The sequence below is a fragment of the Tenrec ecaudatus genome, chromosome 9 (assembly GCF_050624435.1).
Source record: "Tenrec ecaudatus isolate mTenEca1 chromosome 9, mTenEca1.hap1, whole genome shotgun sequence".
NCBI classification, from domain to species: Eukaryota; Metazoa; Chordata; class Mammalia; order Afrosoricida; family Tenrecidae; genus Tenrec; species Tenrec ecaudatus.
The window spans coordinates 90,876,255-90,903,426 of record NC_134538.1 but is presented as its reverse complement, the minus strand read 5'-3'; the positions used below and the strand labels follow the sequence as shown (position 1 = coordinate 90,903,426).

The 27,172-nt window shown below is 38.6% G+C and overlaps 1 protein-coding gene across 1 annotated transcript in view; it reads left to right on the top strand.

The window, feature by feature from the left end:
- The window catches only part of AHR (aryl hydrocarbon receptor), a 48,603-nt gene extending 27,910 nt beyond the window's left edge, over nucleotides 1-20,693 (top strand). Inside the window, exons 3-11 of the mRNA XM_075558334.1 lie at nucleotides 229-332; nucleotides 2,711-2,800; nucleotides 5,700-5,823; nucleotides 7,096-7,226; nucleotides 8,802-9,004; nucleotides 10,346-10,455; nucleotides 12,645-12,786; nucleotides 14,001-15,207; nucleotides 18,486-20,693. Of these exons, the coding sequence (XP_075414449.1) occupies nucleotides 229-332; nucleotides 2,711-2,800; nucleotides 5,700-5,823; nucleotides 7,096-7,226; nucleotides 8,802-9,004; nucleotides 10,346-10,455; nucleotides 12,645-12,786; nucleotides 14,001-15,207; nucleotides 18,486-18,626 (2,252 nt within the window). The 3' untranslated portion in view covers nucleotides 18,627-20,693. The remainder of the gene's footprint in view (nucleotides 1-228; nucleotides 333-2,710; nucleotides 2,801-5,699; nucleotides 5,824-7,095; nucleotides 7,227-8,801; nucleotides 9,005-10,345; nucleotides 10,456-12,644; nucleotides 12,787-14,000; nucleotides 15,208-18,485) is intronic.
- Nucleotides 20,694-27,172: the final 6,479 nt, after the last annotated feature.

Below are 27,172 nucleotides of genomic sequence, written 5' to 3'. Positions count from 1 at the left end.
TTTTATTAGCATAGCACTGGAAACTATTTCATCAGAGCTATTCAAATTGTTTGTTATCATTCTAGCAGATACCAGTAGCCCCATGTTGTCTCCTTGGTAAATGTAACAACAAAAAGTTGTTACAGAAGTTCTTCTTAACCTTACAGAATTGCTTGTTTGGTGGGGTTGGGTGTGGGGTGCGGGAGAGAAACTGAATGTTACACCATTATGTCTTCATTTTGTGCACAGTTGCAATAAAATCCCCCCAAGGTGACAAAAATGGAGGACAGAATAACTCTAGAGGAAAATTCAGAGAAGACCTGAACTTGCAGGAAGGAGAGTTCTTATTACAGGTAAGTTTCAGAGAATATTATTTCTATTATGAGAAATGAGACTTTTTCACATTCCTACTTACCTTGTCTCACATTTCATGATATACATTTAGCACCAATGCAGTGTGGTAAATAAAGATGCTTCCGGAAATGCAGTGTGCCACGTAGCTTATACTTAGGAGCTTTTCTTTTGATTTCAACCGAAGAGTCACATGCAATAATGTCCCGATATAATCCTTAAACCTTAAACAAAAATATCCCCTGAAATCTTGTCAAAACAAACTGTAGTTTAGCTTAAGTAATAAAAAGCATCTGCTTTGAAGAACATTAAGCTCTTGTTAAAACTATAAAATTGACAACAGAAATTTCGAAAGATGAAAGGCTAATGCGTGTGCAGTTAATTAGTATGAATGATTAAAGGTAGCCTGGAAAGGAGGGTTGGGATGGTTAGTCAACTCAAAAATATAATCAGTGTCACTGGCTTGTAAATGTAGAAATTCATATATGTTCCATAAATACCTGCAGAAACAAACATCAATTATTTTTGAAATTTTACATTTTTTGCCATGTAGATTGGTATTAATTTTAAACTTTTATAAGAAATAATGGATTCACAAATAATGATTTATCTTTTTATCACTTTATAACATCTTATTTAGTTTTCATTTTATAACATGTTTTGGTGCTATTTGATACTGTGTTTATTACTATCTACAACTCCATTTTAAAATTGCCAGTTAAAATTATAAATCACAGTATGCAACAATTAGTGATCAATCACACATGAAGACAATGTATCCTGATAATTAAGTGGATGAGCTTTGGAGTCAGACAGATTGCGCCTCTGAGCACAGCATTTTCTTGGCTCTCTGACCTTCAGAATTCCTTTACCTCAGGCTTCTCTATTACCAAGCTGAAGTTTGTTACCTATGTTAACAGATTGTTGGAAGAATTCAGCCACATGAATGCGTAATAGCGGTTTAATAGTAGGTGCTGTTTTCTTTCTAATCGAGTCCTGAGAAGTATGATGCAAAGCATACTTAAATCTTCAAGGTGAAAGGAGAGACAGTCACTGGATTCATTACCTAATCTAAAGACAAGGGCATGTGTGAGCAACATAATCAGCAGGCCAATGTTGACTCTTGAATCCCACTACTTAGCTATGTCTCACTTGCAGTGAAGTTGTTAATAATATATTTAATAAATGGCTATTGGGCATATAAGCTATTAACAGTTCTCAGAGCACATTCATGTAAATCTTTATAACAACAACACCTTACATTACTCGAGCGCCTGCTCTATTCCAGCACTGAATAAGATGAGCTGTAGTCCTTACATTCATCTGATAAAATGATAACATGAAATCTGGAAGGAACAAACAACTAAAGCTACACCATGAATAAGGGACAGAATTGTTTGGTTCTTACACTAAGCCATGCAATATTTCCATTTACATAAAAAAGTAAAGGAGGTTAGCTGTACCAAATAATAGACCAACTATCAAACTGAACTTAAGTGGCAAATAGTGAGGCCTTATGAGGCTTTCTACTCCCCTAAGGAGTCTCGGAAATCCACAGGGGCAAGAGAAAGAGGCAACTCAGCTGGTGGTGAATTTGGTTTTGGAAATAAGCAATTGCAGGATATATAACAGCAATAAAGTCACTCAAGATATTTTTCACTATTCAGTTGTAGAATGTAAATATTAACGTGGAGTTTGAATAATCACAAAAGGAACAGTAAAAAGAGTTAGGCAAAATTTCAAAAGGTTTAACAATTTTATACTTTGCTAACACACCATGCATCCTTGGAATAAGAAGAATCCACTGTTAACTCTTGATTTCGATAAGAAAATCTTTCAGTTAAAGTTCATGCCCAATCGCAATAATTTTAGTAGAATATTTGTTTTCTTCCTCGTTTCAGAATCTGGTTTAAATATATTGTACACAATTTCAAAACCATAAACTATCTAGACATGATTTACTATAGTGTGCCTCTCTGTAGAAGAAATAGAGGTATAAAGGTACTGATACATTCAAAGGAAGAGAAACCTAGATAAGAAAACCATTTGTGCCAAGATATTTCAGGCACCTATGAAATTTAGTTTGAATACTTTCAAAATATTGTGAAACTTTACTGGTACACATCATACAACATAAATGTGAAATACACGTAAAACATATTTAAAACAAATGTGATAGTTATAAATATTATAAAATAACTACTTGTAAATAGCTTTTAATTCGCTTGAATTTAATGTACTTGATCATATCTATCATTTTACTCTAGTGATTTGAATTTTATTATGTGTTTTCCATCCATACTGTGTTTCTTTTTCTCTCCCTTCTTACTTGCTTTGGACAATGTTTTCTCATCATTCATTTTCTTCTTTTGCTCCATAGGCTCTGAATGGATTTGTGTTGGTTGTTACTATAGATGCTTTGATCTTTTATGCTTCATCTACTATTCAAGATTACCTGGGCTTTCAGCAGGTAAACATATTTTACTTTTATCTTTAGAAAACTAGAAATTAACTTTTTAATTTTTATGTACATATTTTATTATAGGAACATTTTAAATTTTGTTTATGTAAAATATTGATTCAAATATTTATACTACAGAAAATTGTTTTTTGCAGATATTTTTCTAGTAGTAATTTATTGCAATAAAATTTCTCTAAATGTTTAATTTATGAATATTGTGGTTTTTCAACTTTTTAAATATCTATGTATGGCACTATGGGTTAGGCATTGGGAGGTTAACCAAAAGATCTGCGGTTCAAACTCCCCAGAACTCCGAGAGAGAAATATGGATCATCTGTGCCTGAAAAGAGTTAAAACCTTAGGAACATTGTATTGTGTATCTATGAGTCAGAATTGTCTCAGTAGTACAGGGTTGATAAGGCACAAGGGGCAAACAGGGTTGGGAAATAGGCAGAAAACATATTTACCATCAAATAATTGTGGAGAGCCAATATAAGACAGTTATGAAATGAATCAGGTGCTGTACAAATAAAATACTATGGTTTGTGCCTTGTGTTCAGATTTAACAATGGCTTATAGAAGGTTTAAAATCAGGAAAGGTGTGCATTAGTATTGTATCCTCTCACCATACTTATTCACTGAGAAAATCATCAGAGAAGCTAGATTATATGAAGAAGAATGTGATAGCAGTCTTAGAGGAAGGCTTGTTAAAAACTGGAGAGCAAATGATTTGAAAGTGATTAGGGCAAAGAATGTACAGATGTACTTTATACAATTGATGTATGTATGGATTGTGATAAGAGTTGTAAGAGTCCCTAATAAAATGTTACAAAAAATTCCTTAAAAAAACCCAGGAATATGCAGATGACACAACCTGACTTGCTGAAATTGAGGAATATTTGAAGCACTTACTGATGAAGATAAGAACCTTTAGTGTAGATTATAACTCAGTATAAGAAAACCAAAAATCCTCACATCTGGACCAATAGACAAAAGCCTCATAAATGGAGAAAAGGTTGAAGTTGTGAGGATTTTGTCTTGCTTGGATCCACAGTTAGTGCTCATGAAAGTAGTAGTCAGGGATTCAACAACACATTTTACTGGGCAAAGCTTCTGGATAAAGTCTGTTTAAGGTGTTGAAAAGCAGGGATGTTACTTGGAAGACGTAAGGTGTGCCAGACCCAAGCCCGGGTAGTTTTAATTGCCTCATATGCCTGGGGAAGGTAGACATTGGGTAAGGAAGACCCAAGAAGAATCAATGAGTTTGAAAGATGTTGCTGACAAAGAATATTGAACGTGCCGTGGACTGCCAAAAGAAGACGCAAATCTGGCTTGGAAGAAGTACAACCAGAATGTTCTTTAGAGATAACGATGGCAATACTTGGTCTCAAATGCTTTAGACATGATGTCAGCAGAGACCAGTCCCTAGAGATGGACATCATGCTAGGTAAGAGAGAGACAGCAGAACAGAGGGAAACTCTCAACAAGTTGGACTGACACGGTGGCTGCAACAATGGTCTCAATGTAGGAGCAATTGCGAGGATGGAGCAGGACGAGGCTAGGTTTTGTGAAAGAAACATTATACTCTTACCTGTGTCTCAAATGATAACTTTGGAAATTGTATAAAGGATGGAATAGAGGGGTTAAATGCTAGAAGATTAAGATTAGGAAGGTTAAGATCAATAACTCAAGCTTCTAGCTGTTGACACTACATATATCTGTCCTGTATTTTAAAGAAAATATATCAGTATCAATAGAAAATTCTGTTTGGTACTTAATGAATTACATATATAACTAGCTTGATTATGATTTGATATGTGATTTATATCAATTAAGAAACCTACAGAGATTACACATTTTCCAAACTTCTCCCCTCTTACATAGCTTGGGTACTCTTTAAGACAATGGGTAGTAGTTTCTGGTATCAGTTTTGAAATTGCAAGCTGTGACCTATTAGTTTGTAATGAAATTGACAGCATGGGTCACTAATAAACTTAGGTTGCTTTGATGCTAAGAGAGCGCTGGTAGGGGAGTGGGCAATGCTGTGAGCGGCTGACCTCCACAGGTCTGCTGTTCACACCAACCACACTCTCCACGGAGAAAGATCAGGCAGCCTATCTCCTCCTGTAAAGATTGATGATCACAGAACCCCAGAGGGGCAGTTGTACCCTGTCTTGTAGGGTTTCTATGTGTCAGAACTGACTCAACGACAGTGAGTTTGCTCTCTTGGAGAACAGTAAGAGTAAAGCGTTATAAAATGCACAATATCATCATACAAGGAAAAGGTATTCTTATGAAATGTTTTTCTCTGTGTGTGTGCGTGCACGCACATGTTGAATGGAAACACATTTCTTAGCATGAGTTGTAAAAAAGAAATTAAAAAACCACGTTTGCATTCTGCAAGTTCAGCACTGTAGTGAGTGCAGAGGAACAAGAAGTTGGGAAGGGACTCTGACACAGAAAAGGCTCAACCCTTTGCCCTTATAAATATGTTTGGAGAGAAACTTTAATACAAAGGAAACTCTGAGCAGTGAAGGATAGTCATCAGGAATGCTTTTAAGCTTAGTGAAGTAAAGAGGACTAGTTTTCAGGTTTGGTGTCATGGAAGAGGCAGGATAAACAGGCAAGAAACTAGCAGAACTTAGTATGCTACATTTGAGGATTTGGGAGGTAATTAAACCATGTGTTTATGTTGAAAAATGAGGATTAGTAGTAACTTGGTTTATGAATTAAACTATCTTTCTAGATTTCTTTATGTTGGATGCTTAGAGAATTTTGGCAATCATTTGATTATGCACTTATTTTCACTAATATAAGCATCTGATAATCTAAACAAGTTTGAAATTATGTAAGTTTCTTTTTTTAATTCAATCCTTGTATATTATTCCCTTCCATCTTTTTTATTTAGTCTGATGTTATACATCAGAGTGTGTATGAACTTATTCATACTGAAGATCGGGCTGAATTCCAGCGTCAACTACACTGGGCATTAAACCCTTCACAGTGTGCAGACTCTGGGCAAAGACTTGATGGTAAGAATACTTATCAAAATACAGTCTTAATTTCTTAATGTAATTCTGTTAGGGGAGGCAGTGAGCCTTTGTTAATTGCTGTTGCTACTTGCCTTTGGGTTGATGGTAACGAATGGCAGCTTGAATGTATAGTGTTGAACTACTCCATAAGGTAGTTTGGAGGCAGCATATCAATTGGCCTGTCTTCAGATGTGCCTAAAAATGGGCTCAAACTTCTGGCTAGTAGTCAGTGCTATATCTGCGTTTATCAGCCATTGCTGTCAAGTTGAGTCGAACTGCCACAGTGGGTTCCGAGGTTATAATCCACGACGCTGCTCTCCCACGGAAGGTCTGGTGGGTTCCAGCATTTCGATTTGCATTCAAGCACTAACCACTGTGCCCCAAGTCCTCCTGTGAACCCCACTAGGGCACAAAATTCATGAGCTTACAGAAGGAATGGAAAGACAATTTCTCGGCCTGATCTAGGTTATAAGACCTAGATCAACTGAGGATGCTTTAGCAGATGACTGCCATTAATGAATTCCAACGAAGAATACTGCCATCATAAGTACAGGTAGTCCCTAGGTGAGGAAGAGATCTAGTGCTAATTGTGTTTGTAAGTCTTTAAGTGGACTTTGGAGGTGAGATAGAACAGTTGCATACAAACCATATTTAGCCTTACCTTAGTGGAACAAAATGCTTGAAAGCTCTCCAATGATTTAAAAGCTGCACTGCAGCAAATGAATACGATTATTATGGCGACTTCATTGCAAGTAGTTATTGGTGCAGTCCTTTCAGAGTAAGAGCAAATTTGCCTAGCATTGAAGGCTAAGTAGGAATTTGTCTCCATGTGTGACACAAGGCATGCCTGTATTAAGATAGTAACTCATTTGCTATCATGAAACATGGAGAGAATATACATGATTCATGCAGGAGTTTACATAAAGTGCTCTGTATTGAAAATGCACAAAATTAAAATGTAAAATACCACGTGTAAGTACAAATACCGGCAGTATTTCCAAAAATATATGAAAGTGGTAAAATAAGAATATTAAAAATATACAAATTATTAATAATGATAACTCAATAAAAATAAAAACAAGTAGTAAAAATCACAGAAAGTTTTATTTCTTTTCAATGACTCCCCTTCTGAAAATTAATTTTTTAATTCAAAATACAGTCTCCTGTTTCAAGATTAACACCAACTTCAACTATTTCAACACTATTTCAACATTAAGCAGTTAATTTTATAGCAAAATGGAAAGTAAATCTGTGTTGATTTTCTTTCTGCAGAAGCCGATGGCCTTCCACAGCCAGCCATCTGTTTTAACCCTGACCAGCTTGCTCCAGAAAACGTTTCTTTTATGAAGAGGACTTTCATATGTCGACTAAGGTGTCTGCTGGACAACTCATCTGGTTTTCTGGTAAGGGACAGAATCTTGTAGTAACAGTTAACATTAAGTTATAGAAATAAAAGGAGACAAGTTAAGTGAATTATTTCATTCTAATTTTCTTCATGTTTGAGTTTATTTATTAAAAGCTATTCCCAAAGAATTTGATGCTGATTATTTCTCATAACTAAAAGAAAAAACAAAGACACTCTATTCCTAAGGATAAAGTAATACCGGTTGAGTGAAACAAGATATACCTTTGCATTTTGCTTATTAGGCTATTTTAAGTTTTAAGATAGAGAATCATCTGGCCCTTCTATATTAACGGGATGCTGTCTGCTAGATATAAGCACTCCTAATAGCTGCCATCGTGCAGACATAGTGTATATTCATGGTTTCAGAATCCCATCTTGGATGAGCGGTCCTTGTGGCGGAATCTGAACCACCTGGGTGGGATAACTGTAGGGAGCAATTTGGACAGAACAGTCAGTGTGGGGTGGCCCATCCTTGGCATTTTTGCCAGGTCTCCCTCCACCAGCTACAGGAAAGGAGTTTGTTGCGTATCCTTTTTGTGAATTATTAGGAATTTGAAATGTATGATCCTATTTTAAATTAAGTAGTAGAAAACCATGATTTTGGGAGTGAAGATAATTTTGCTGACACAATTAGAATTGGGTGTTGAGAATATTTTTCTGGTATTGGTGACAGAAAATTCATATTTCTGAGATTGAATTTCAATGTGTAAAAATAGGGACGTTTAATACTGATCCTCGTAGCCAATTAACATAACCAATCGTTGGTAGATAATTATGTTTTAAGCAATCAACTGTGTTAATGTATAAATTGCTGTACTTTCTGCTTGCTAAAGATATTATTTATTATTACTGTTATATAATTATGCAATTATTTTGTTTTCATAATGATTTGTTTTTGCATTTTAATAAAATTTTACTCTGATCACTACATAGATGATTAGCACACCGATAAGTCATCATTAACTGCCATCAAGTCAATTCCCATTCATAGTGACCCTGTAGGACATGATAGAACTGCTTCTATGCGTTTCTGAGAGTGTAACTCTTCATGGCAGTAGAAAGCCTCATCTTTCTCCCTTGGAGCTAGTGGTGGTTTTGAATGGCTGACTTTGCAGTTAGCAATTGAACTATGTTACCACTATAGCACCATGGCTCCAGATCAGTCATGTGTTTGAAAATTAATGCTTATTTGATGACTTCATCACTTTTTTTCATTTGGGAACTATAGCAAGACACTGTGCTAGGTGTTAATAAGTGCAGAAAATGATACAAGGTCGAATCAGGGAGTGGCTCTCTCTTCTTAACAATCCCTCGGTACTCCTTATAACTACCTTTTGAAGGGTTCTTCTAGTACTACATAATAGCTTCTGAATGCTGCAGATACTACCATGTAAAGCCTTAGTTATAATCATGGGCTTATTCCTTGGGAGAGAAAAGCAAAAGAAGGTAGCAAGCAGTTAACAGGCTCAGAGAGTTTATTTCTGAATTATCAAGAGCCCTAAAATTGATCACAGCTTTAAGAAGGAACTATTTTAACCTGATAAGTTTCACGAACTATTTTTTATTTCTTAAGGCAATGAATTTCCAGGGGAAATTAAAGTATCTCCATGGACAGAACAAAAAAGGGAAAGACGGATCAGTGCTTCCACCTCAGCTGGCATTGTTTGCAATAGCTACTCCCCTCCAGTCACCGTCCATACTGGAAATTCGAACCAAAAATTTCATCTTCAGAACTAAACACAAACTAGACTTCACGCCTACTAGTTGTGATGCAAAGTAAGTGAAACTTCATTAATCAAATGCTTAGTTCATTGCAGAAAGTCTCTGTTAGGGTATCAATCATATAGTGTAGATTATGCTCCTGGTTTACTGTTATGTTTTCAACCAAAACCCTATATAATGTTTCAAGGTCATAATCTTTACAGGAAGAGCTTCATCTTTCTGCACAGAGCAGCTGGTGGGTTTGAACTGCTGACTTGTGATTATATTCCAAACTCACTGTCATTGAATCATTTTCAAGTAAGCTACAGTATAGGACAGACTAGACCTGACCTCTTTGAGTTTCCGAGACTTTAAATCTTTACTAGGAGCAGACAGTGCTATCTTTGTACAGACAAGTGGCTGATGGCCTTGAACTGCTGCTCTTGTGGTTAACAGCTCACTGAGTGTACCACTACACCACCATGGCTCCTTTGTGGTTCTAGTATGTACATCTTCACGTATACGCTGAGTTTTTCAGCATTTTAACACAGTTTTGTGGTAAAAATAGGTGCCTCAGCTGATACTCGGGTCGGCTTATACTCGAGTATATATGATATCTATAATTATTTTACAATATTTTCATATTGCCTCTTAGAGTGAAATAATGTCATAGGGCACACTCAAACAAAAAATTCAGGCTCATTGCCTTGGAGTCAGTGTTGACTCCTAGCACCCCAGCCCGGTGGATTCCCGAGGTTAATTTATCCCGGGAGTGGAAAGGCCAGCCTGCTTCCTGCAGAGCTGCTAGTGTGCAGCTCGTAAGGCTGATTTTGTCATTTAAAATACTTTCTATAACTTCCACATCAAAAATAATATACCATAAACTTGTAAAACTCAATCTCCTGATGCCATTTATTGGCTAGATTTTCATTTTTACCTCATATAAAATTTATTTTTAGCTCTAGACATTTGGTCATCTTTGGAAAATTATGAAATAGAGCCTCCTATTAAACATACACATCACCTGTAGTTTTTCTCCTTTTGAATATGAGAAGTCAGAGAAATAATATGATAAACTTTACTCAAATGAAGCATAAACTTTATGAATTTCTATGTACATAATTTGCTGTGCTAGACTCATCTTTAGCCACACATATTTTTGTGATCTTTATTCAGAAGAGCAAACTAGGCACAAACTAATTTACAGTTGTAAACCTAAACAAAGGGAGCCCCTGCCATCGAGCCAATGCCCGGGCATGGGGGTCATTGGCAAAAGTTAACATGGTAGTTATTTCATACCTGCTAGTTTGAAATTCTGAATGTCAGGTAAAAGATAGATGCAGAAAGTACCATAAAACCAAAGAATTTATCTTAGTTAAGTTTAAATTTCATTCTTATTCTCCTTTTTTTTAACAGAGGAAAAATTGTCTTAGGATATACGGAAGCGGAATTGTGCATGAGGGGATCCGGGTACCAGTTTGTTCATGCTGCTGACATGCTTTATTGTGCTGACAGCCACATCCGGAGTAAGTTATAGTTCCTGTGAACCTGGCGAGAAAGAAGGGGCAGTAACCCCAGACAGTGTTTTTCATTCGTGAACTGACACACAGGAATATACACTATGGAAATATGTGTTCCTAGAAAATCTTCTCTTTCGGTTTTTAAAAAAATCATTTTAGCTGAATCAGATAAAATGAACTACTTCCATTGGATAAACTGTACTATGGTTTAAAAAAAGAGATAATTCTCTATCAATAATTGAAATATGAAGAACTTCAAAAAGTCGACAAATTAAGTTTTAAGTTAAAATTAAAGAATATGAACTTTATTTTTCAACTAAAGCTCCACTAACTTTAAAGATATTTTTGTAAATGCTGATAATCGGTCATTTCAGTCCATCCCTAGAAATCTGAGGGTCCTGAGCTCAGTTTAACCGTGTCACTACTGTCTTTGTTACATTGTTATTTGGCAAAAACCAGCCTGGGTGCTGAGGAAATGGCATTAGGGTTGCATCTAGTTCCTCTGGCTACGCAGGGGAGAAGAGTCCAACTTCTCATCAGTCCAAAGCCGGCGGCCACAAGGCAGAGGTCAGACGTGCCGTGACCCTCCTTTCCTCTTTCCCTCTCCTGACGCTAACGGTCCATCCAATGGCGCGAAGCTACCTGCAGGTTTCCATAGCCCCTGTTGGTAGATAGTATTCGGCATGATGGGAATTTATTACAAACTAGGAGAGACAGCCTTGTGTCTGCTCTACCATGCTTTGAGCCATGCTGCAGGCATGGCTGTCTAATCTTTGACCTCTCAGCCATGAGATCCCTTGGGATCGGCCCTTGGGGGCCAGAATCCCCACTTGCCATCCTTTTTCTTGATCCTGGTGCTGCCTCTTGCTGGGTCTCCTCGTCTCAGTGTGGGGAGGCCTCGGCTGCTTTGAGATGGGACCTCACATTGCACGACACGAATAGCTCTTCTTTCTTCCAGTTCCTGCTTCTGAGATGGTTTTCTTCCACCCAGAGGCATGGCAAAATGGACCAACCTCTGTTAGATTCTTCTCTATCCTAGTAGCTTCTCCCACTCAGTTACTTGGTGGGATTTACAAACACTGGATGGAAGAAGTGTGCCAAGCATTTTCAGTTCACTACAGGTCCCCATTAGATATTTTTAAGAATAGAAAACGAAAATAAGTCACAAGCAGCCAAATCAGGATTGTAGGGTAAATGCTGAATAATTTTACATGAAAACTATTGCAAAATTGTCCTTGACAACAAAAAAGAGAAGAATGTGTAGGAACATTGATTTGAGAAAAAAAAATCCAGTGAAGTTTTCCTGGATATTTTTCTGGTAAAGTTTGGCTAACTTTCACAAAACAGCCACTTAAGAAGCAGAGTTTTGTTATTTAGACCTCCAGAAAAATCAACAAGCAAAATGTATGGAGCATCCCAAAATATTGTTCCCATGACCTTTGATCCTACTGCTCTGTGTTTGCTTTAACTGGGCCACTTCTCTTCTTGGTAGACATTGCTTTGGTTGTATTTTGTCTTCAGGGCCGTACTGGCGACGCTAGGATTCATTACTTAGTACGGTTCTTCAAGAAGTGAAGCATCTCAACGCCACTCGTTTAAAATTCCCATAGGAAATGATCATCTGCTGCTGATCTAGGAGAAAGGATTTGGACACCCACCAGGCAGCAAGCTTGTTGAGCTTTGATTTATCCTTCAGAAGTGTGTGGCTGAGACAGTTGAGAGATGTCTGTGGTACCGGCTACTGCTTCTGCTGTTGATCTTGGGTCTTCCAGCCAGGGCATGCACAGGAACGCTGCCTCGGGAACTGATGTGCATGCCCCCATCATACTTAGAACACATTAGCCTGCTGGAAACTGCTGATTTCTTTGGCACATTGTCCTTTCACCATAAATATGATGTTTGTCTTTACATCCATATTAGCCGAATTCATGCCGCTCTGACAGAGACTCTTACAGACTAATGTCTTCCCTTTCTTAGTACTTTAGACTAGGTGCTGTTCAGAACATAACAAGTTATCACACGTTTATTTTGGTGGGAAAAATATGGAAATTCATGCATAGTTATTTTCATCATATTTTCCATAAACATTTATAGACCCTTCATATATTTATAGGTTACAAAGACTTTGTTTCAGTGATTGCTTTAATATTTTGACTTGGGGAGGTTGGTAACTAATTTAAAAATTTTTATTTTAGTGATTAAGACTGGAGAGAGTGGCTTGATAGTGTTCCGTCTTCTTACCAAGGAAAATAGATGGACATGGATTCAGTCAAATGCACGCTTAATTTATAAAAATGGAAGACCAGATTATATCATTGCAACTCAAAGACCTCTCACGTAAGCATAAAGACGTAAAATGCTTTGTGGTTTTGTTTAGTAGCATTATTAAATGTTGTATTTATAAAGCTTTCTTAAATGAATATGTGTGTGTGTTATAAGAGAATTTAGTGTGGAAATAAATTGAAGAGGTAACTAAATGTATTGTTTTTATTCTTTTTATTAAAATGTTGCCATCAGGTTGGTCTGACTCCCGGCTGCCCCAGGCACATCTCATGTACACAAAACGCTGTTCAGTACTGGATCATCCCCAGGACCCTTGGGGATCAGAACATTGTGATCCATAGGGTTTTCGTGGGCTGATTTGAAGAAGTGAAGTGCCAGGCATTTCACGTTAGTCTGTCTCTGCTGGAACTTCAGCATCATAGCAGCATGCAGGCCTCCTTGACAGACGGGTAGAGGCCACATCAGAAGTGTAAGGCCCGGGATCGAGCCTGGGTCTCCCACAAAGAAGGCGAGCATTCTACCACAGAACCACTGATGCCTTATGCATATATTCTGGAAAACGGTTCTGGATCACATATTTTTATTGAAAATATGTTCTTACATTCAGGAAAGTTGATTTTTACTTATGGCTGCAGGTAAGGATTCAGGCTGATTCATCCCACGCCCCCTCACCTGGGTGTCCAGTTGACCGGTAACATTGACCAGACCATGTGTTGAAAAGCCACTTTCATTCTGCTGCACTGCAGGTCATTTGGTTATAGATATGCTGCAAATATTTTCTCCATCCCTTAACTGGTGTATAGTTCTTTGGCTATTCAAAAGTTTACATTTTAATGTTGTCGGTTTTGCCAGTCTTTCCCTTTATGTCTTTTGAGCTTCTTGCTTTAATTAGACACACATGTCTTAAAGAGAGTCGTACATTTGTATATTTTGTTTCAGTATATTTAACTCTACTCCACCAGGGTTTTCTTCCCACCTTATGGTATCAAGAGGGAATATGACCGGAGTATGGATTTCACTGTTGTGCTGCATTTGTAGGACCGATTTGAAATCATTTAGTTTTTGGTTGCTTAAAAGTATTCAAAACTATCTATAGCAACAGTCATCAAGATATGAAAGCCAAGAGAAAGTCTACGCTTGCGGCAGTCATTCTAAATTTTAGTCTTATTTTGCTTGTCCTTTTTCTTTATGTACAATATTTCATTTTAAAATGTTGGTGATACGTGAACTCTCCCTAATATTGCAAACGTTTTTGTACACGGTTTTAGAGAAGAAGAAGGAATAGAGCACTTACGAAAGCGGAATATGAAGCTGCCTTTTATGTTCACCACTGGAGAAGCCGTGCTCTATGAGGTCACCAGTCCTTTCCCGCCTGTTATGGATCCCTTGCCAATAAGGACGAAAGGCAACACGGGCACAAAAGACTCTGATACGAAGTCCTCTTCCAATACAGACTCTCTTAATCCCAGTTCCCTCCTGGCTTCTTTGATGCAGCAAGATGAGTCTATTTATCTTTACCCAGCTTCGAATACTGTATCCTTTGAAAGAAAAATGTTAAGCAAATTTATGAATGAATGCAGTAATTGGCAAGACAGTATTACATCAGTGGAAAATGAGAATATCCTGAAACACGAGCAAAGTAGTCAGTCTCCGGAAATAATTCTCCCTGGAGGCCATGCCGATCTTTTCGCAGATAATAAAGACAGTGACTTGTACAGTGTCATGAAACACCTCGGCATTGATTTTGAAGACATCGAGCACATGCAGCAGAATGAGGAATTTTTCAGATCTGACTTTTCTGGTGCGGATGACTTTGGAGACCTTGACATAGAAGATGACGTCCTGACGTATGTCCAAGAGTCCTTACGTAAATCTCCCTTCGTTTGTTCAGGTCACCCGCAGCCGCAGTCTGTGCTTCTGAACTCCAGCTGCATGGTGCAGGAGCAGCAGCAAAAGCAAGTAGGGGGGCACCAGCAGCAGCTCTGCCAGAAAATGAAGCATATGCAAGTTAATGGCATGTTTGCAAATTATAACTCTAACCACTCTGTGCCTTTTACTTGCCCTCAGCAAGACCCACAACAGTATAATGTCTTTTTCGACGTACGTGGAACTAATCAAGAATTTCCCTACAAATCTGAGATCAGTACTATGCCTTATACACCAAGCTTTATCCCTTGTAATCAGCCAGTGTTTCCACAACATTCCAAGTGTACGCAGTTGGACTTTCCTGTAGGGAATTTCGAACCATCCTCGTACCCCAGTGCATCTTCTAATTTTGAAGGTTTTGTCCATTGTTTACAAGTTCCTGAAAATCAAGAGCATGGACTAAATCCACAGTCGACTCCAGTGACCCCTCAGACAGGTTATGCTGGGGCCGTGTCGATGTATCAGTGCCAGCCTGAAACTCAGCACACTCAGTTGGACCAGAGGCAGTACAATACCACAGTGGCTGGCCCTCAGGCATTTCTAAATGAGGTAAGAGTGCCTTGCTAACGGAATAAACCCTGCCCGTAATATATTGATAAGTATGCCACTCTGTAGACTCATTGCCATCTAGTAGCTTCTGACTCATACACACCCCACCCCCAAAGCCACACCACTGACACAGAGCCATTCTGACTCACAGCAACATGAGAGGACAGAGTTGACCCGCTCTCTGGTTTCTGCACCTGTACATCTGTGCCGAAGCAGAAATCATCGTTTTTCTCCCACAAAGAGAGAGATTTGAGTTGTAAATTTGCCATTCATGCAGTTCCTGTGAGAGAGAATCTCTGTGTCAGTGACTACTTTCTTTGAATAAATCAGTAGTTTTTCCTCTGTCTCATTAAAGTAGCATCACTTACTTCAATATGAAGGAGAAGGAAATGTCTGGCTCATGGGGAAAATAATGTCCTCAATGGAAGCTGAACTAAGCTACCAGGAAAAATGACTCTGTGGCCTTAAAAATTTTCAACCTTTCAAAGCATGAATTTTGAAACTTCACTTCTTTAAAGCTCAAATGTTTTAAATTGGGCTAAGATCAAATACAGGTGTGCTTTCATAAACTCCCTATAGAAACGTGGTTTATTTCTGAAATTCACTCGTGGGCTTTCCAGTGCTCTCCGCACACATCTTCCCATGTTATCTGTCAGATACTCATTTAAGGTACAGTTTTTTCCTCACTGTCCTTAAAAAAGACTGACAGCTGGCTTTCATCGACGCTAAGCTTGAGATTGTACCGTCACTGTTTACATATGTCATTAGAGCAGCTCTTAACAGCAAGTACACTTTAAATTGAAAAGTAATCATGTGTTTTTTAAAATTAACATAATGAGAGTAGCTGTTCTCTTTGGCCCCCAAGAAAAATATATTTTAAGTTTAGTTTCAAGCCATATTCTAACTATAAAAGGAAGTTCATTGGTCTCTGGTTATTATGTACCGAAGCATAAGGTTTTAAAACTATAACATAAATCTTTATCCTTGTTTTCCTGATGTTCCTCTTACCTTTGGTTCACGTGATGATATATAAGCTTTTAGATAGACTGAGATGGTTTTCTTGCCAATCTTCACATCCTGCAAATATATTTAAAGTTAATCTTCATGTAGTCTATCTCAATGTGAGGTAAGCCTGGGTGGAGTGACTTCAATACAGTGCTAGTCGATTATTGGATGATTTAAAGGTACATTGTGAAAAGGGAGCCCTTCAGTACCCGTGAGCTAACGAGTGTGTGATGATTTAAAGGTACATTGTGAAAAGGGCGCCCTTCAGTACCCGTGAGCTAACGAGTGTGTCACCCCCTTCCTCACTTTGTATTCTTTATGGATAACAAGATAACGAATCTGTAGGCCTGCACAATTCACTCGTGACCCTTCAACCCACATGTCACAAGTGAACATTTGAAACGTGGCAAATCCAATTGACATTAGACAAACTTAAGACTGAGTATGAAAATAATATTCCTCACATTTTTATTCCATGTTGAAATGATAACATCATGACTATATTACATTAAGTAAAACATATCAGTAAAGTTAATTTTATCTGATTATTTTTTAAATGGCTACCAACTCGAAAATAAAAGCCTCAATGCCATTTAGTCCAGTCCAGCTCGTCAGTGACACCATGGGCTGCAGCACGGCTGCTAGAACACTAAGGTGCAGTGAGAGAGAATGGCATTTTGTGGAACGACTGATGAGTCACTACTCAAAACCCATCATTATCTGGACAAATAAGATTGCCCTTCATTTGAAGACTCTACAAAGCCTGCCATTTGCTGAAAGAGCTCGATAATGGGGCATCTTTGAAGTAATCAGCATTTTGATTGGTGACTATAGACTGATAGGGCCATAGAATTTATTTAAAGCTGTTAAGGACATTACTTTAATCTGAAAGTTTGGGGTTTTTTAAAAATTATTTTGCTGGGGGCTCCTACAACTCTTATCACAATCCATACATGCATCAATTGCCTAAAGCACATCTGTACATTTGTTGCCCTCATCATTCTCCAAACATTTGCTCTCCACCCCAGCCCCTGGCATCAACTCCTCATTTTCCCCCACCCTCCCGGCTGGCCCCTCCATGAACCCTTGATAATTTATAAATTTTTATTTTGTCATATCTAATCTGAGAGTTTCATACAACTTTATAAAAACATAAAGGTTCTATGACATTTAAACTGTTACAGACGATTACAGTGACCCTGGCATATTTCTTTCCATCCATCCTTCCGTGGTCTGTCATTACTTCCATTTATCTTCCCTCCTGCCCTTCCTTTCTTTTTAATAATTCTCACCAACACCAAAATATATTTAGTGTGAGAAGTTAAAAGGAGTTTTTAGCGTTTGTTTGTTAATTTCTCTGGTAACTCGATGCTGTGATTAGCACACTGGCTATACGTGAGTATAAGCCGACCCAAATATCAGCCAGGATACTAATTTTACCACTAAAACTGCATGAAAAATGTTCTGAAAAACTCATCTTATACGTGAGTATATGTGGTAGTATTTTAGTGGCATTTATTAAAAAATAGAATTAAAAATATAGCCTAGGCAATTAAGAAAAGTATATTCATGGTATAATATTTTAGTAATATTAAGAAACTGGTAGAAAATCACCTCTTTGGAGCAAAATGCTAACATAGACTCTAGAAAAGATTCATTCAAAGCGATGAAGGACATGCCTTTAGTCTGAAAGTTTATACAGCTATACATACTGAAAAATAAAGGTCATCTGCACTCTAGTGTCATTCATGTGTTTCCTCGTGCTGTCCTTTGGGGTTCCACCTGCTAGGGTGCATTTTGGAGGCCCTGTAGTAACCTTGAATGTCATCTATTACTCACTCCCCAGAAGCGGCTGAGATGAGTTCTGGTGAGAGCAAGCCTACTGCACTCTACTTAGGGCAGAGGATATTATTCTTGGCTAGCACTCTTTACTCGTCAGCTCCTGTCCTATCCAGATAACTCACGGGCCAAATAGCTCCTAACATGAAGTCCTGGATCTGAAGTGAAAGTGTTGAATCACTCCAGGTACCATTATATGATTTCTTGTCCAATGACCAGAGAAACCAAAGTTATATGAGTACAAGTGATACATAATGTGTAATAATACATCTTCATCAAATGAAGGATTTGAAATTTAGTTAGTAGTACAGGGATTCAAAGTTAAATAGCTTACAAGATTAGGGTTTTTAAATTAGATTTAATGTACTTAATGGTTTGTGATATTTAAAAAAATCTATTCTAATTAACATTGCTGTTTTTGTTTTCTGTTCCAGAATGGAGGTGTTTTCAATGAAACATACCCAGCGGAATTACATACCATAAATAACACTCAAACTTCCACATATCTTCAGCCTTCTTGTCATCCATCAGAAGCCAAACCTTTTTCTGCTTTGACATCCAGTAGATTTCTGTAATTCCAAGCCTACTTTCACTTCGATATTTGTATGCTGCTTAAATTAGCTTGTGAAGGATTGCAGAGTGAAAAAACTGTTCGTTTTGGTTATCATCAAGTTGATGTGGAAGCATTGGTGCAACTGATTCCATTGGTATTCAAGAGCACACTTGAATTTGCCATCGTTAGAAGTTTAAAAGGGAAAAGTAAATTTTGTATCCACCCCCATCATCCTTAAATGGTGCTCCCACTGAACGGTGAGCTCCATCCTTGGTACCCTGAGCCCCACAAGGTATGCACGACTTCTCCAGAGCTTTGCATCTTTCGCAGAAGGGAAATTCCTCTGTTTGAACTTGCCACTCAAATGATTTTTATCAGAATAAAAAAATACTGCCAAGTTTTCAATTTCTGGATTTTTATAAGTACATTAATACAAAGGTATAAAACTAATCAATCTTATTAACTCTGCTTTTATCTCAAATGGTAAAATTTGTGGTTTGGTGTTTTTATAAAAAAATGACAATCACAGTGCTCTTTGTTAATCCAAGTGCCTCACATGTTTCAACTGATAACACTGTAGGATGTTTATTTTATATAAAACAGTTTTTCTTTTAAAATTAAATTGATAACATTTTTGTGCACTATTATTCATTTTTCTTTAAGCCAATCATTTTTATTAATTCAGGCATGTTTTAATTGCACTACTTAATCCACCTTCTTTTCAGGTAAAGGGCAAATAATTATTAAAATGATAATTATTTATTTTATAGCCCAGTTGCTTCTAGACATTAAATGTTCTGTGCCTTACATAAGGAAAAATATCTTAGTTTGTAAGATGTCCTGTCAAATTATTTTTTAATAATTATTTAACTTAAAATAGTAGCACTTAAATTTTATTATTGTTTCTTGAAGAAAAAGATGTACTACTGTTTACCTTTATTGGAATCTCCACAAAGGTGGTTGGATGTGAAATTTTTTTTACATCTTTTAAATATAGCCAGGTTTATGAAATTGCATTGAAGAGAAGCAGCCGTGTTTCTTCTAGTTTTAATTAAATTAAGCAAGGTGCCCATGTTAGTATGTAAACGTTCTCTTTAGTGTTCTAGGTCTATAATCATATACATTACGTTGACTTTATGAATTCATTTCTTAAAACAGCGGAAACTGTTTGTTTTTCTCCTATTTGAGGAGTGCTTAAGATCGAAGATACCAATATTTGGTGTAAAGTATTGTTATGAGTGAAAGGGTGGTGCACTGTGCAGTTTGTAGTGAACAAAATCACTTGTGAATAATTTCAGTCTTTCATTTAAGTAGTCCATATTTTACATATGCACTTAAATATGTTTGGTTCTGTATATTTTATCAGTATATATTTTATGAAAACTAATAATGATCCAAACTGCTTGTAAGATGGTCTTAAGAAAAATACAATCATGAAACTTTAACTTCACACATTACGGTGTTCTTATCAATAAGTGAAGTAATCATTATACCAGCAGTGATTTAAACTGTCCTGAGTGATTTAAAAGAAAAATGCCGCCATCTGCCACATTTCTATTTAAATATGACCTCTGAGCAGTGTAAATATGGTTTACATGTATTATTTTTTAAAGCGAAATATGATGGAATCCCAGAATGATATGTATTATTAAATTTTAATTTCTTTTTATGTTGTTGACTAATGTATATAAAAATGGCTTCAGACAAAATATCTGTCCGTACTAAGTATTTTCAGTGAAAATTATAAATCTGTATAATCACTTTAAGTATTGAAGAAAATCAAATTTGCCTACAACATCATTTGTTTCTAGCATGAGGTGCCACTTAAGAAAGAGATAGGCCATGGTCCACATTAGTATTCCCTGTTCACATTTAAAACTTGTGTAAAAGTCTTCATCTAAACCATTCTTGCTAGTTCTTCCATATGTTATCGGGTAAATTATGCTCTGAAAAAAATAAGCTCTATAAATTGAGTAGGTTGACAATGTTGTTTATAAGTTTTTTTTAAGTTTTTGAAAGCAATATTGTATTTTTATCTATATAAAATAACAAAATTTATCTAAGAATAATAAAATCACATTAAACCAAACCCACCTTTGTCTGAATTGTAAGTGCCAAAGGAAGCAGGAATGTGTTGAGAATTGCTCCCTGGAGGCATTTCCTTTCCGTGGATGTGCGCCCTGCACAGGACACCGCTTCACTGGAGCCTGCGGCCCGGGCCTCGGTCCTGGGTACCGCAGACCCAAACCCGCCCAGCCTCCCGGTTGCAGCCCCTGCTTCAGTCCAGCTCCTTGAACAGACGTGTTCATTAGGAAGCTTGCAAGCTCTCCTAGGAACTAATGGATATTTCTCAATATTGCTCAATTTGAACGTAACTGTTTTCCCCTATGGCAGTTCAGTTTCCTTCAATACTGCTTACATTTTTATGCATACATTTTAGTTAAAAATATTATTTTAGTTGTCCTTACTTAACAGTGTTGTGTACAGTATTATATGGTAATAAAGTAGTCACTATTTATAAAGATATCTTTAATGTAAATTATTTTTCATCGTCCATATCATGTTACCAAACTTATTTGACCTACTGCCCCTTTTTTCTGGAAAAAAAAATAGTATTCAGAATCCCCCTGACAATTAAAAGCTTCTATATGATATGTAGCCCATAATTCAAGATAAAGTGTCAATATCTATCTGCTTTATATCAGAACCACCAGGGGACTACTTCATTTATTGCAGGGAAATCCATGTAAAACGACTTCAAAAAGTTTGTGGGAAAATTGCATTTTTTTCTATTCCATTTTCCACAAACTTTTTGAAGCTTCCTCATATGAAAAAGAAAATTAACTGTCATCAATTCTATTCCACCTGCGGACAGCTTACAGCAAACCTGTGGGTTTCTGAAACAGCCTATACAGGCCTGGGAGCAATCGGTGGGTTTGAACCATTCCCCTTGGGAGCAGTCCAAATCAGAACCCCCTGTGCCACCTAGGCTCCTCCTCTATTTAAAAAAAAGCATTTAATATAACCGTCGGATATAGATAACTATTATATTTAAGCCTGTTAAATCAGTATGGCACACACTTCTTAGACTGGCCCTAGCTGATTAAAATGTTTCTAAAATGGAGTCTTAACACTTGTAGCATCAGTATTTTGTGTGTGTGTATATATATATATATATATATATAATATGGATAGTGTTAGTATCTAAAAAAGAGACCAGATTTCATCTAAGTAAACCAGGATTTTAAGCATGCTTATGAGACATTTTTTGAAAGGAGCCAGATTAGCTATATTTTGTGCTTTAAAAACCACTGCCAGAAAGTCTATTCTCTTTACAAGGGCAGACAGCTTCACACACACACACCCCACCACCCCATGCTGTAAATGGATATGAATTGCAGGCCTTGGGGTTAGTAGCCCAGCATGTAACAGTGCCACTAAAGTGCTTAGGTTGGAAAATGTGTCCCACCCTGCCTTTTTAACTAATATAAAAGACACATAGCACTGGTTGGCCTTAAATTCTTCAATACCAATAATCCTGAAGTTCAAATGGATGAGAGAAAACATCCAAGGAAGAAACCGTGCTCATTCTGGTAACAACCAGTCTTAGACTAAGTGTTTGTGTACAATTTTTGAGATGTATTTTTTCCCTCAATGACCATGTAGTAACACAGCGAGTTAGCTCCATACTTAATTTCCGAACATACTAAAAAGGTAACAATGATGTTTGTCTATTTAAGAACTACATGAAATAATACATTTTAGTTATGTAGTGTGAAAAAGTCAAGTAAAAATTCAGATCATCTGTTTCTGTTCTCCGCTTGTGCTCAGTTGGCTTCTGTCCACATGGATGACTTCAGCGTGGCTCCTCACCAATTCTGCCAACCAGCCGGCTTTCGGCATGGGAGCTACTGACAGGACTGAGGGACAACACTACAGCTGCCCTGCATTCAGCCCGTTTACCACTAAGATTGAATATCAAAAATCCAAAGCACCCTCAACTCTCTCCTTGGTTCCTTAGCCTTGCCTTCACAATGAGCAGGAAGGATATTAGAAATTAGTCTGAGAATTCTATGGGCAGCAACAGAATATTGTCCCATATGATATGTATGATCAGCAATGGTGACTGGACAATGGCTTAATCCTGTCTGTCTGCCGAAGACTTTCACATTGTTTCTATGCCCATTCTTAGACACTGTCAGTTTAAAATTATTTCCAATGCCCACGATATTCTTTACTATTGTTCCCTATAATATCACAGTTGTGGTTGTCTTATACATTCTCCTATTTCTTACCCGAAGTATGATCTGTTTTGGTTGTTCGGTGTATGCTGAATCAGCGTAAACCAAATGTGGACACTATGATACGTCTTGAGACGGCTGTCTGTGAAGATACGTAAAATGCCTCGTGATATGGATGGACATTAGAGACAGATTGGGAGATGGAAAGTTCTTCCTTTTGCAAGTAGGAGCCCTAGTAAAACTTGAGTTCTCTGCCATTTCTCTTAAGCTGATAAAAAAAAAAAAAGGCAAGATACATACTTAGAGTTGAGGAAACCCTACTCAGTTTGAGCATTGTGGACCAGATCTAAATCTCTCAACAGCTAGATAAGAACATTTTCCAAACAGACCTGAAACTGTTGGGTAACTAGATTTCAGGACAGAGGGGTGGGGGTGGGGGCATGAGGGGGTTGCCCCTCATGCCTGCAAAGGCCCCCATGGAGGAGGTTGGAAAGAAATCAGGCAACCATTAGATACCTATGAAGACCTCAAACTGAGCAGGTTCATACTCAAGCCCCCGAGCCAGGTGGGAGGTACACTTGGGCACCCAAACTAGGCCCAGCTTATGACATCACCCAGATGAGCTTAACTTAGCCAATGAGGGGAACTAATACCATCAACCATGCCTCCACAGTCAGAGGTTTGAACTACCCAGGCTGTGGAAGAAATAGCTCTCTGACCCTGTTCCTAGTCAGCAGCGGTGGAGGGTGAAGGTCTCCCTCCCCACACGAGTGTGTGCCTGCTGCGGGCCTACTCAGGGCCCACAGCCTCTGGGCGCACATGCTCTAGGGTTCTTGGGCTTCTGGCCTCTCAGGATCCCCCCACGTTTCACACATGTGGATGCTCTTTTCCACATGGTTGTTCATGTCCAGTTGTGAACCCCAGCACAGCTTCTGCACAGCTTGGCATGCTTCCCAGAGAAAGCTTGTACTCTTTTGAGACTGTAACACCTGAAACCTGTCCTGTCCTTCATAATAAACTCACTTGGATCACAAAACGAGCTTCAGCTTGAATTCTTTCAGCATGCAGAGCAAAGAATCGAGGTATCACCCACTCCAGAAACCTAACAAAACAACCCCGTGTAAGGACATTTCTGTGTGGGGCAGTCTGCCAGTTGGTGACTATAGGCTAACTGATGTTCAGTACATTCCTCTAAAGGCGATACACTCATCCCAACTCCACACAAGAAGAAATTCCACACTTGTTTGTGCTCTGTCTTGTTTAATGTGCACATTATTATCTCTGCAGGTCTATCTAGATAAGATAGGCGGGATAAACAATCTGGAGGAGAAAACAATGGGACCTATGGGTGGGGGGTGGCGGTGACCTAAGAGAGGGGAAGGTGGGGGAAAGGATATGGGTGTTAACAAACCCAGGCACAACAAGTGATCTAAAATGGATGGTGAGGAGGGTGTAGGAGGCTTGGTGGGGCTTGATCAAGGGCAATGTAACCAAGAATTATTGAAGGCTGAACAAGATGGTGGGACAAAAGGAAAGTAGCAGGAAATAGAGGAAAGAACTAGGAGGCAAAGGGCATTTCTAGTGGTCTAAATATAAGCATGTACATATGTAAATATATTTATATATGACAATGGATAAATAGCTCCATGTGTATATATTTATAGGTTTAGTATGAAGGTAGCAGATGGACATTCAGACCTCTACTCAAGTACTCCCTGAATGCAAGAACACTTTGTTCTTAAAGTGGCACTCCATGATGCTCACCTTCCCGACACAATCACTGAAGACAAAGTGGGTACACAAGCAACTGTGGTGAAGAAAGCTACCCGGCTATCAAAAGATAGTGTCTGGGGTCTTAAAGGCTTGAAGATACACAAGCAGCCTTCTAGTTAAGAAGCAACAAAACCCACATGGAAGAAGTACCCAGCCTGTGTGATCATGAGGTATTAATAGGATCAGGTATTGAGCATCAAAAAATAAAAAATTATATCATTGTGACTGAGGGAGAGAGTGAAGTGTAGACCCAAAGTCCATCTGTAGGCAACTGGATATCCCCTTACAGAAGGGTCGCAGGGAGTAGTAGATGAGCCAGTCAGGGGGCAGTGTAGAGCCGATGAAGCATACAACTTTCCTCTAGTTCTTGAATGCTTCCTTCCCCTACTATCATGATCCCAATGCTACCTTATAGATCTGGTAGGCCAGAGGATGTACACTGCTACGGATAAGAGCTGGAAACACAGGTAATCCAGACAGATAAACAACTCTTCAGGACCAGTGGTGAGAGTAGCGATACCAGGAGGGAAAGGGGAAGGTGGGGGAGAAAGGAGGAATTGATTTACATATAACCCCATCCCTAGGGGATGGACAACAGAAAAGTGGGTGAAGGGAGACATCAGTGAGTATAAGACATAAAAACAATAAATTATAAATTGTCAGGTGTTCATGAAGGAAGGGGGGTGGAATGAGGCACTGATACCAAGGTCTCAAGTAGAAAGAAAATGTTTTGAGAATGATGATGGCAACAAATGTACAAATGTGATTGACACAATGGATGGATGTATGGATTGTGATGAGTTGTACAAGCCCCCAATAAAATGGTTTAAAAACATGGAGGCAGAAAAGTCTGAGTGGAAAGATGCAAGGTGATGGCAGAGGTCAAAGAGAGGAAGAGATTTGATCATAATACAGTGCTGATGTTGGAAGTGGAGGAAGAGACCACAAGTCAAGGAGTGCAGACGTCCTTTAGAAACCACCTGAAAAAAATGCAACCAAGAAATGCATTCTATCTTAGAGCTTCCAGCAGACAGGCAAGCCTACTGACAGCTTGCTGGTACTTACCCAGTGAGACCGGATGCAAGCTTCTACATGCCACAACATTCTAGGCCATGATCTCAATATTACCCTCCATTTACTGAGCTGATGTGCCTATGTGTTGTAAATCTGAATCTCTCTGATGTTAGTGAGGCAGGATAAAGCCTTAGGTTGTCTCATGACACAATCTCTTAGGAGAGATCAGAGAGATTTTAAAAAAGAAAGCAGATCAGAGCATCCTGACTACCACCACCAAGAAAGAAGAGCCAGGGAAGGGAAGGTGGGGGGGGGGGGACACTTCCTTTATACCCAGGGCCCTGTGCTGAGAGCCTCCTAGCCCCCGGGGAAGATGGGTGCTAAGATGCAGGTAGATCTCCCAGGAGCAGAAGGCCCATTGATGTTGGAAGGAGACAAAGACTCTTCCTCAAAGGTGACAGAGAGCCTTCACTTACAGCTGGTACCCTGAATTTGGACATCTCGCCTCCTACATGCTAAAAGAATGCATGTGCGATAAAGCCATTCCACCTGTGGCATTTCAATTGCAGCAGCACCAAGTAAGCCGTGCCGCACAGAAGCACCAGGCACGGACGGAGAAATGAAGCACGCCCACGAAGACCACCAAGGGACCATAGAGCCGAAATTGAAGAGACAGGCCCTCTCTCTAGCACACAGGGTCAGAGCCTGCCCCCAGAGCGGGAGATGTGAATTCAAACTTCTAGCCCCTTAAACTGCGAGAAATTAAAAATCTATTCATTTAAAACAAAAGCAAAAAAACTGTAGGAGATCAGATATGGTGACTTGATTGGATATGGTAAGTAGGAACACGTTACAATGTTGATGGATTTTTAAGAAGGTAAAGGATGAATCTGAGAAGAGAGCGTCTATTCTGCCAATCTAGCCATGTCTCTAGCAGAGCAGCGGAGCTTCTCTGAGCCTCCCCTGTGCTGTAACAGTCGGGCCTGCTGCAGAGGAGGGCCAGCAAGTGCTGGCAGCGCTTCCAGGCCATCCTCTCACCGCAGAGGCACCTGAGCCTGCAGAAAACCTCCACTTTCTGAGTACGAGAGTTGTCTCTGATGGGCTCCAGCCTTGCCTTGGCGTTACAAGTAAGTGTGGACGAATCCAGCCATCCACTGTTGCATGTAAGCATTGCCTGTTACAGATGTTTAGCTCGTGTCCGAAGCCAGGAAATAACATTGCTTACAGCCCCACATGTGTTGCTGAAGAAAGATCCTCATAAATATGTCTGATCTGTGCAAATAATTCTGATTATCGGTCCTATTCTTAAATTAAAAGTGACTGTCCTGCAGCAGGTTTGACATTACACAAGCAGTGTCAGTTACGTGTCTTTCAGCATTGGTTCTGGGCTTAAAATTAAAGGAGATTTTGACTTACAAGGTAACACAGGTAAAGTGCTCACATATGAAAATAAAAATTACCTAAATAATGCCATTATCATTCACAAAGGCATAACAAAAAGATAAATGACCCAAAACCATGAGTAAACATCTTTAACTCT